Source organism: Micromys minutus (genome assembly GCF_963924665.1).
Source record: "Micromys minutus genome assembly, chromosome: 3".
In the NCBI taxonomy this organism is placed as follows: domain Eukaryota; kingdom Metazoa; phylum Chordata; class Mammalia; order Rodentia; family Muridae; genus Micromys; species Micromys minutus.
Window position 1 is genome coordinate 83,727,979 of NC_137972.1, and position 10,570 is coordinate 83,738,548.

The 10,570-nt window shown below is 44.6% G+C and overlaps 1 protein-coding gene across 1 annotated transcript; it reads left to right on the plus strand.

Annotated features, from left to right (window-relative positions):
• Positions 1-1,715: 1,715 nt before the first annotated feature.
• MESD (mesoderm development LRP chaperone) lies at positions 1,716-8,193 on the plus strand. The gene is made up of 3 exons (XM_080913858.1): positions 1,716-2,041; positions 5,043-5,275; positions 6,911-8,193. Exons 1-3 carry the CDS (start codon positions 1,856-1,858, stop codon positions 7,164-7,166), a joined length of 675 nt encoding a protein of 224 aa, XP_080769984.1. The 5' UTR covers positions 1,716-1,855; the 3' UTR covers positions 7,167-8,193.
• The last annotated feature ends 2,377 nt before the right edge of the window (positions 8,194-10,570 follow it).

A 10,570-nucleotide genomic window follows, 5' to 3' on the forward strand; every position in this document is an offset into this window, starting at 1 on the left:
CCATTTCCTTTGATTAGAATGTCGTCTGATGGCTGGAGTACCAATGGCCATCCTGGAAATTTTGATGACCTTGAGGATGGAAACTCCAGACCTGTGTGACAGGGCCATATGAGAAAGAACTCTGGATAACCCAGAACACTCTAATGCTCCATTCCCACCTATTTCTGCTAAAGAAGTATCAGTCATAAGAAGACTTACCTTAATAATATCCATCCAAAGAACAGAAAGAGACAGGAGAAATTGTGAGTGAGAAAGGAGTGACCCTGAGTGAGAAAACAAAAACACTGGTATATTACTGAAGAATACTATATACTGGTTGTGGTAGCACACACCTTCAATCCAGCACTTGGGAGGCAGAGCCAGGCAAATGTCTGAGTTAGGTAAGCTTGGTCTACAGAGTGAGATCCATGTTAGCCAGGAAAACCCAGTCTTGAAAAACCAATCAACACACACACACACACACACACACACACACACACACACACACACACAAACCCAAAAACTATACAACAGTAAAGGGATGAAGCACTCAAGAACCCCAGGATGCTTTCAAGAACCCCAGTATGCTTAGTAATTAATACAGTATGCTGATGTAGACATTGAAAGCCATTCTTGAGATACTTTCACATTTGTAAATACAGAAATGAATTGTACACTTTGAGGTCAGTACTTAAACTGTATTATTCGAATATTTTTTAACTATACCCAAGGTTTCATGTTTTATGATATAATCTGAAATTTTAAAGAAATCAGATCTGCCACTTAAAGCTTAGGAAACTCTGACCCCAAGTATTTTATTTCTGAAAAGTGTAGTGGTCAAAATCTTGTAAAACAGAAAACAAAATTAGGGTGACTTTCGTCCTGTGTAGATTAGAGCCACGGTGGTAGATGAAAATCAGAAGAGCCTGGAACTATTTTAAACAATAAAAATGGTTATCAAATGGTTTTTAAAAGTTTAATTGGCAGTGATATTTGAAAGACTGGTGGGTCGAAAATCATCTGTGGAGCAGAATAATAGTAGATCCTATATTTACAGCCTTCTAGGAAATTTGCCCTGGCTATCCTTAGCTTTTTAGCTGGTCGTTTGTTCTCACGGGAAATTATTAGGGAGGTGGCTGAATGTCCACACCCTGAAAAGGGCCTCAGACTCAAAGCAGTTTGTGTCTCTTCCATTCTCATTCATTTCATAGGCTAGAGGACTGTTTGTCAGTTTATGCAGGCCCCGAGGGAACTTTCAGACCTGACTAGTGAGTGAGAGACAAGAGGGATGACTTCTAACAAAACCCCAAAGTAGTGTGGGGGGGAAGCACAGTCCAGCCCAACCAACAAGGGTTTATTGCTTGGCCCGGCCAAAGGCTCGCAGGGCGGAGCCTAGTAAGGGGAGGAACCCTTGGTGCCCAGCCAGGTGAGGTCCTAGGGCTATAGAGCCGAATCTGGTGAGGAGGCGGTACCCTAGGGGCGGAGCCAGCAGATCGTAGCTGAGAGGCGGAGTCAAGTGGTGAAAGGCTCGTGGATGGGAAGGAGCCGGAGGTTGGGAGCCCCGAGAGAAAGGCAGTTGTGGGGCGGAGCCAAGAGAAGGAGGCGGAGCTACCATATTAGGTCGGGACTGAAGGAACTAGGACGAGGCGGGGTGTGGTAGGCTACGGACGCCTGGGAGGCGGAGCCATTGGGATCTGAGTCCGCGAGGGTGGGACGTGGTCGAATACTGGGTTTAGTTCTGTGCAGAATACGCTAAGGACCGGATTGGAAAGCCCGAGCTGGGTGGGGGCGTGGCCCTGGCGCCGGGACTCCGCACGCTGTCTGCGCAGGCTCAGCGTGAGTTACGCTGGGCAGTCCGTTACGCAAGGCAGCTAACATGGCCGCCTCCAGCTGGCTGCTCGCGGTTCTCCTCTTTCTGTGTGCCTCAGACCTTCTGTTGCTCCCTCCTCCTGAAGTCTATGCGGCCGACACTCCCGGCGAGGCCACCCCACCTCCACGGAAAAAGAAGGACATCCGCGATTACAACGATGCGGACATGGCGCGACTTCTGGAGCAATGGGAGGTCCGTGTCTCCCTCATTCTCCTGAGCATCTCCCCATACAGATCCCTTTTAAAAACCCTTACCCTCTGGGTCTTTTGACCTTCTGACTTTCCCCTCTCTCTGCCCCGTGCTCAGGGTCTTTGTTGACTGTCTTCAGTACCCGTTTGCCTCCCTCGTGTCCATTCCACCACGACCCAGGCCTCTCGCCCAGTGTCCTCCACTACCGTGGCTCCTCAGCCACTCCAGTCAGTACTTGGACTCTCACCAGTCAAGCCCTACTTTCCTTGCTGTGACCTGGTGGTTTCTACATTGATCTTGGTGGTCAGTGAACCACAAACAGGGAGCAAGAACTCCCGAAGAGCTTTCCTTCCTTTCCCCTCCTGTTCTTGAGTGAATGGGTTGTGAAGGTGGTCTCTCAACTTTTATTTTAAAGCTTTGATAGAGATCTTTACAAATTAGAGGGTTTCTGGCTTCTTTCGAACTATGTTCCTGCTAGGACTTTTGTTATTTCGTGGGTGGATTTATTTTACTGGTAGAGGGAGCTAAGGCATCTCATAGAACTCTGGTTTTTCATTCATGGGAGTAGTGGACTTTTTTTGTGAGAGGTCAAATTCCGATCTGTTACTTGGTTGCATTTGGAGTGTGCAAGAGGTTCTAAGGGGCAATTCTGATCAACAGTACACTGCAGCCCTTGATTGTACTGTCATATTTGATTTGCACAGCTGATCTCACTGTGTAGTGTTGGGCAGGTTGTCTCATTCTGCAAGAGAACTTTCAGGGTTTGTTTCCAGTGCTGTTTTAACTTGTGGGTAGCTCTATATTGTTGGAAGGGCATAAGTTTAAAATATCCACCTGCTGGATTTGACTTGAAAAGGTGGTGGTGGGGGACTTCTGTTTTCATGATATCTGTACCCAACAGAAGCAGTGGAGTAGTGGGGCCATGGTAGTGAATGGTTGTAATTCCAGCTCTTTAAACATTAGGGGTGGAGGCTAGCCTTAGTTAAATCTGGGCTACATAGTAAATTTCAAACTAGTCTGAAAGGAAAATTTAGAGTAGATTTGAGTGGGTATGACTGAATCCCCCATTCTCCTCTCAATTTCAAACTGTCTTTTTGGACTCTAGTAAATAATGTCTCTTAATCCGCCAAAGTGAGAACCTTACCCTGTGAGAAGCCTAGCCATGGGCAATGCTCAGACCCTGAGGAAGAGGAGTTTGCAGAAATGAGCAAGATATCTGTCAGAACAAGTGGATAGAAAATAACCATAGTAAACAGAAACAAAAATGTTGGATCTTATAAAGTGTTGTGTGGGAATGTCAGAAGGCTGCAGGGAGGAGGTTTGATTTTTAGACAGGACAGGAGAGTATTCTAGAAGAGCCTTAGAGACCTGGGTACTGGGTGGAATAGCAGAGACCAACAGATTAACATTTAATATACATAAGCTTGTGAATTTGGTCTAGTAGAGATTCCTGTGCCTATGTGTGTGCCTCAGCATGCATGTGAAGGTCAGAGAACAAGTTAGGTATAGGTGGTTATTTCTCTACTTCTACCATGTGGGCCCTGGGGATTAAACTCAGGCCATCATGTGTGCCAAGGCAAGCACCTTGCTCTCCCGAGCCAACTTACCAGCTCCTTTGGGGAATTTTTATTTGTTTGTCTGTTGTGTAGATTCTTTCCATTTATTACTTATTTTACTAGTTATTCTATGTGTTAGCTATTTATTAATATTCTACTGATAATTCTTTTTTCTTTATGTCGGTGTGAATTTGGGATTATAAATCCTCACTATCATTTTGATGTTCATAATATTCCAGATTTGGCCTCTGAACTGCTTCAGGTTGGTGTCCATGTCATTCTGACATGCTATGTGAGCAATTCTTTCTGAGGCAAAAAGATATTTAAGGCTTTACTTTTGTTTTCCATTCAGTAATGATTAGGCTTTTTTTTTTTTTTTCAAGAAACATATGTCTTAATATTTTTACCTATCCACTCATCAAGGTACTTGTCAAATCAATCTGCCTACCATTCCAGTCTGCATCCACAAGGTGCTCTCTTTCTACTTCCATGTTTTCATCTTCGCCCAAGTGAGGAATCTGCTTTAATCACCCTTAGTCACACCTTTGCTCCTTCCTAGACTTTACAGAAGGTGTTCTCAGAATTGTTCGACACATCATTACATCGAAGAGGCCTGACACCTGAGGCTGAACATTTGCATGCAGTGAATTGTTGGTTTTCAGGATGCAACATGAGGCATTTGTTTTGCTCTGCTGGGAACAAGGACCCAGGACCCTATGTTGCTAGAAATGCACTCTGTCACTGATAACCTACACTTGATTGAAATGCAGAGCTGAGTGAGTCCTGGGATTTCAGACCATCACACCAGAAGGCTCCTTCATGTTCTTTCTCAGTCACATCCATCTCATATCCTCCCAGAAGCACTCAGTACTCTAATTCCTGTCACCATACATTAGTTTGGCCTGTTCTTGATACTGTGACTCAGTAGGATTCTGCATCTTTCTTTTATGCCTGTCATCTGTTATTTTGAAAAAAGAAAGTTGTCTTAGTAGTGTTGGAAATTTACCTCAAGGCTTCATACATGTTTGGCATGTGCTTACTTTATTACTAAGCCATGTCCCCAGCATGTAGGTAAGATCTTGCTAAATTGTCTACTTTGACCTTGAACTGTCCATCTTTCTCCTTGATCACTGGGAATCACTGAGTACAGACCTCAGTCATTATATCTGTATTGAGATCTGTTGTATGTGTATTTGATTTTCATTGCTAGGTAGCATCTGTAACCACACCAGAATGTGGCTGTTTTTGTAATCTAAATTGATAATAAAAACGTTATAGAAACCTATGTGACACCAGAACCCTAAGTATTATAAAGTGGGATATCCTTGGATGTTTAGTTTGTGTAGTAGCTTGGTGGTGTGTCCCTGCTTCTGACATCCTGGGCAGAGCCTGTTCCGAGTACAGCGAGTATCTGTGATGACAGATCAGTACTCCCTCTCTCCCGACAGAAAGATGATGACATAGAAGAAGGAGACCTTCCAGAACACAAGAGACCCTCGGCACCTATCGACTTCTCAAAGCTAGACCCAGGCAAACCTGAGAGCATCTTGAAAATGACAAAGAAAGGGAAGACTCTGATGATGTTTGTCACCATCTCAGGGAACCCCACTGAGAAGGAGACAGAGGAAATCACCAGCCTGTGGCAGGGTAGCCTGTTCAATGCCAACTATGATGTTCAGAGGTAAAGACCCCAAGCTATGCTAGGTCATTTTTTGTGGGAACTTGGGGGGTTACATTTGATTAAGATAGGGTTTTTAACTGTAGCTCTGGCCATTTAATCCAGCTGGCCTCACTCCTCACACTTGAAGAGATCCTCTTGCCTCGGCCTATTTAGCACTGGGATTATAGCTTCGTGTCACCTCACCTGGATGTGTGCTGGGATTTTTCTGTGGCTGAAGCAGGATGTCTTTTTCAGTAGTCTTCCCAGGGGCCCTGGACCTTTTCTGTCTGAGAATTCTTTTATTTCATTTTTTTTTCTTGAAACATTGGTTTACTTGTTTATTGGCCAAAATCAGTACATTTGTTTTAATATTTTCTTTTGCCTTGGGAATTTGGTTTGTCTTTATCTCTTTAACTTTTGCCTCATCAGAATAAAAATTGTAGTGCTTAGTTTCTTTGAAGGATACATGAGTTACAGCTCCACACTTTATGGTGTAGCTGTGTTGACACATGGTTGTAACAGGTGGTTAATAAATAACAAATGGGAACAAGTCTGTTTTCAAAGACCATATGATCTTAAATTTTGAAATCTTAAAATGTGAAAGATTCTACTTTATATATATTTTATACAGTATATTTTTTATCTCTACTCCCTCCTATATCTGTCCTTTCCACCCTTAGCACCCTGCCCACCCAACTGAGGTTCCTTTTTTTTTCTTAAGAGCCTACTTTTTCTATTTAACAGTATTTTCAAAATTCCAAGTCTTCAGGTATCTTAATTGAGGAAGTAAGGAAGTGATACGAAAGAACCGAAGGAGTTGCTAAGAATGCACAGGTCAGCATCATGCTGTAACTTGATCGGATCTCCTGGTGATGACTGCTCTCTGATGGTGTGCTGCTGAAGAAAGCAGATGTGGTGTGCTCAGAGCATCGTGCCTTCTAGGCCTGTTTTTATGTGTCACCCAGACCCATGCTCTGCCTTCTTCTTCCTGGGCACTAATGTATGAGGATATGCTGAGCTGCCTGTTTCTAACTTTGGTGGCTAGGATTTCTGTCTGCTTCCCGGGTACCTTTGTGGACCCTTGAGGAGGAGTCTTGTAGGACCTGCTCCATGCCAGTGGCTTATAGCTGCTTCATCAAAAGCCTTTTGTCCAGCAAAACCAATTTGAGACTTCAGAAACTAAAAAATGTCTGGGCACAGTGAGTGGCATATACTTGTAATCTCAGCAGTTGGGAGGTGACGTCAGGAAGATCTGAAGTTCAAGATCATCCTTATGAAGTCATCCTGGGCTATATGAGACCATTTACCAGGAAACAAATAAACAACAAAAAAACATAGATGGAAGTGACATTTCAGAATTTGGGAATTTCTTTCTTCTGCAGCACACCCGTGTCCTTTGCAGCTCCCTAAGAAGTTTGTCTTTTAGAATCTCTTGACAGCATCACTTACGTATGCTTCAGGACCATCAAGCATCTGTTCTGTCTTGATCTAAGCAGGATGCTTGTTTAGAGCTCAGTGAACATTAAAGTCAGTAGCCACTTAGTCCAAGGTAGAACAGTGGTGATCTGTATTTAAGTGGAATTGAAACGTAGGCCCCCCAGTCTTCTTTAACCCCAGACACCTTACTTTGCATTGTTAACTGATGGTTTCTCCTAGGTTCATCGTGGGATCAGACCGTGCTATCTTCATGCTCCGGGATGGGAGCTATGCCTGGGAGGTCAAGGACTTTTTGGTCAATCAAGACAGGTGTGCTGAAGTCACTCTAGAGGGTCAGATGTACCCTGGCAAAGGAGGGGGAAGCAAGGAGAAAAACAAAACAAAGCCAGATAAAGATAAAAAGAAGAAGGGAGACTCCAAACCACGGGCTTCCAAGGAAGACAATAGAGCTGGGAGCCGAAGAGAAGACCTCTAGCAGTTGGCAAGCTTCCCGTTGGGTAGGCAGGACCAGATAGCCCCTTGCAGACTGGTGGGGCAGGTGGGTGCAGGAAACTGCATAGCAAATGACATTCTCATGTCCTCTAGAAAGGGTCTGTGTGTGACCATCCGGTCAGTGTCACAGGTACTGTATAAAAGGCTTCACATGTGAAGGCAGGATTTGTGATTGGTAGTGGACTGGCAAGCCATGCTATTGTAGCATCACCTGACTTGGAAATTTGGTAGATGTTTTGTGCCTCTTACATCTCGTGAGTCCTTGACAGCCCCGAATACCACTCCCTCTTCACTGCACCTGCTGTGGTCCCATGGCCTGTTGTGTCTCTGTGTTACAAGCTCAAGTCAGACAAGCCTTGAGAACCATTGGCTTGACTGAAGCAGGCATTGACTGTTCAGTGAGTGAAGATAAATGTGCCATATGTGCAGTGCCGAACACCCAGGAACTGGACAGCAAACCCATTATGCAGAACTTGCAGATTCATGAGAGAGTGCCATCCAGAAGTCCTAAGAGTCATTTCACATGGCTTGCATCCTCATCAGTTCAGGGGATCTTTTGTCTCCCAGTCTTCCTGTGGTTATAGAGGTGGATGCAAGGAAAGAAGGTTGCTTCAGCTGAGGGCTCATGTTCTGCATAGACCAACAGCTATAAAGCTGGTGAGGGACCAACAGAATCTTTCATAGGAGTGGACTTCATCTACAGTGGTTTTCTTTGATAAAGTGCCTAAACTTGTGCTTTTGTATGGTACTTTCATGGTGTGCTATGTGTACAGGTTGAAATTTATCTAAAAGAACTTTTCTATGAGGATGCCATTTTTAAGAACTTACATTCTTTAAAACCTGAGTTGTGGTTTTAAATTCAAAATAGTACATGCACACATACCGGGCTAGAAAGTGTCACTGTTAGAGTGTCACAGTGTGAAGAATTGCCCTACCCTGCTGCCAATACTTTGTCCCAGTGAAGCTACTGTCAATTGTTGGATTTTCAAAAATAAAGTGTGTTTACCGGCTTCCAGTGATGGGTATATTCTGTCCTCAAGTAGGTTTCCTTTTATGTTTCTCTTAAAGTAAGTCACACCTCCCTCCCAAGCTCAGGATGTCCTGGACACAATCTGCTGAGCCTCTTCAGAAAGAAGCTTTTCATGGTTCTCACACATTGTGACTTTAGATGATCTAATGTCCTGCTGTTTGAGGGTGCTGCCAATCCAGTAGACGCTGGAACAGGGCACCTATTCTTTTTGTATCTGTGGGCCCAGCAAATCTGAAACAAGTTCCTGGGCTTTTCCATTTTCACACAGGGCAGTTGATTGGCTACTGTCATGTCTAGCCACGATGCTCTTGCCTCATGGCTGATGTTTTCTTCTGGAAGCCTTCATGTTGCTGACACAGGACTGTCACTGCTTTCAGTGTGTGTGCAGCCACAGCACTACAGTCCATGCGTCATCTGTGATGCCATTGGCATTAGTGAGTGCCAAGGACAGTGCACATATGGCAAGAATGACAAATGATGTGCAGTGTTAAACTATGGGGAGAATGGAAGCAATGTGGAATGCAGGGAGCTCAATGGGCAGAATCTTTGCCTTGTTAGAACAGTCAGAGGGCATTCCCTTTGCAAAGGCCCTGAGGCTAAAAGTAGCCGAAGAGGGGGTTCTAGGAAGGCCACTGTGGAGCCTGTGCGGGGGAGTGAAGACTCCAGGGGGGCTGTTGGAGTTTTGAGTACCTGAGTTTTTACACAGTACTGACTGACAGAGCTTCTCGGGGCTCAGGCCTCTAGTCTCCCAGGTTTACAGGCAGGGAGGCTTGAAGCAGCCTTGGGTTCATGCTTCCTGCAGTTGCTGGTTTCTGGCTGTGTCTTCTTAGCTGTGATGAACAGATTTTCCTCTTCAAATATTTATTTGCTACTGGAAACTAAGCACAATCAAGGCTCCTTTTACTGCAAGTCAAGAATTTGACATCCAAATGCATCTAATTATCTTCTCTGGTTTTTAACAGTACCTAAACTGCCTAGTGGTCTCACATTCCTTCTAATTCTTGGGTTCAAGTTTCTAAACCGTAAGAAGCCTGGAGGTCTACTGCTGCTTTTATGAGTGAAGTCAAGTAGAGTTAACTGAAGTCATTTGTATGCAGATTCCTTATGGAGGTGCCAAGGAGGGAAAGCAGGTATGGTACTGCATTCCTGTTAGTGCCAGTGTTTGGGAAGGAAAGGTGGGAGGATAAGGGGTGTACAGCCAGCCAGGACAGGTTACAGTTTCAGGGTAGCCTCAGCTACATCTGAAACTCACTCTCCCTGTGTGTAACCCCCCCCCACCAAAAAAACCCTCACAAAACAAAAAAGACTAAATCCAAAAGAGACTAGTCACAATTGTGGTGTGCAGTCTTCTCTTAAAAGTTCGCTCAGCCTTCTATATAAAGTTACCAGCAGCAAAGACTCTGGCTAACACTGCCGTCATTACACTGTTTTCTGTTCTCAGCACTACTGGCCCCTGTTACAGTGACATCAGGGACACAGTTGCTTCAGTCCAGTGTACCCTGGGACCACTGGCTTTTAGCACTCTTTCAAGTGAGGACAGTCTGCTCCTTGGCCAGCCATCTGTTCATGGGGAGAGCCACTTCAGTGCTCCAGGAAGCTCCTACATTGGGAATTGGTCCTGGCATTGAGTCAGTTATTAGCGTTTCTGAGCCGACCCCATGCACCCCCTCTCTGAATTTCCTACGGAGTTTCAAAGAAAATCTGCAATTTTTAGGGTGGTAGTGGAGGCTGTGTGAAGTCTTTGGAGTGGGTCAGCTGAAGTTTCTGAAAGATGTTCCAAGATAGCCCCCTCCCCCAAATTATTATTTTTTAAAGATGTATTTATTATGTATACAGTGTTCTGCCTGCATGTATTCCTGTATGCACGAAGAAGGCATCAGATCTCATTACAGATGGTTGTGAGCCACCATGTTGTTGCTGGGGATTGAACTCAGGACCTCTGGAAGAGCAGTCAGTGCTCTTAACTGCTGAACAATCTCTCCAACCCCCCACCCCCAGTTATATATCCCTGAAAGTGTTAACACTCCAACTTACCTGTAAGCCCAACACTGAGGAAGCAGAAGGTAGAAGATCAGAAGTTGCAGATCTGATTGTATTACATGAGACACTCAAAATGAGATGAAATAAGCAAAACACCACCATCAATAACAAATAACCAATGACCTAGGCCAACCTCTGGATGTTGATTTTTCTTTTGGCTTGGAACTCCCTATGAAGACCAGGCTGGCCATACTGGAGAGCCACCTGCCTCTGTCTCCTGAGTATTGGGATTAAAAGGAAGCTCACCTTACCCAGCTTCTCTGGACATTTCCGTGCATAATGTTTTGGTGAACATCTTACATTTGAAGGGTAAGGCA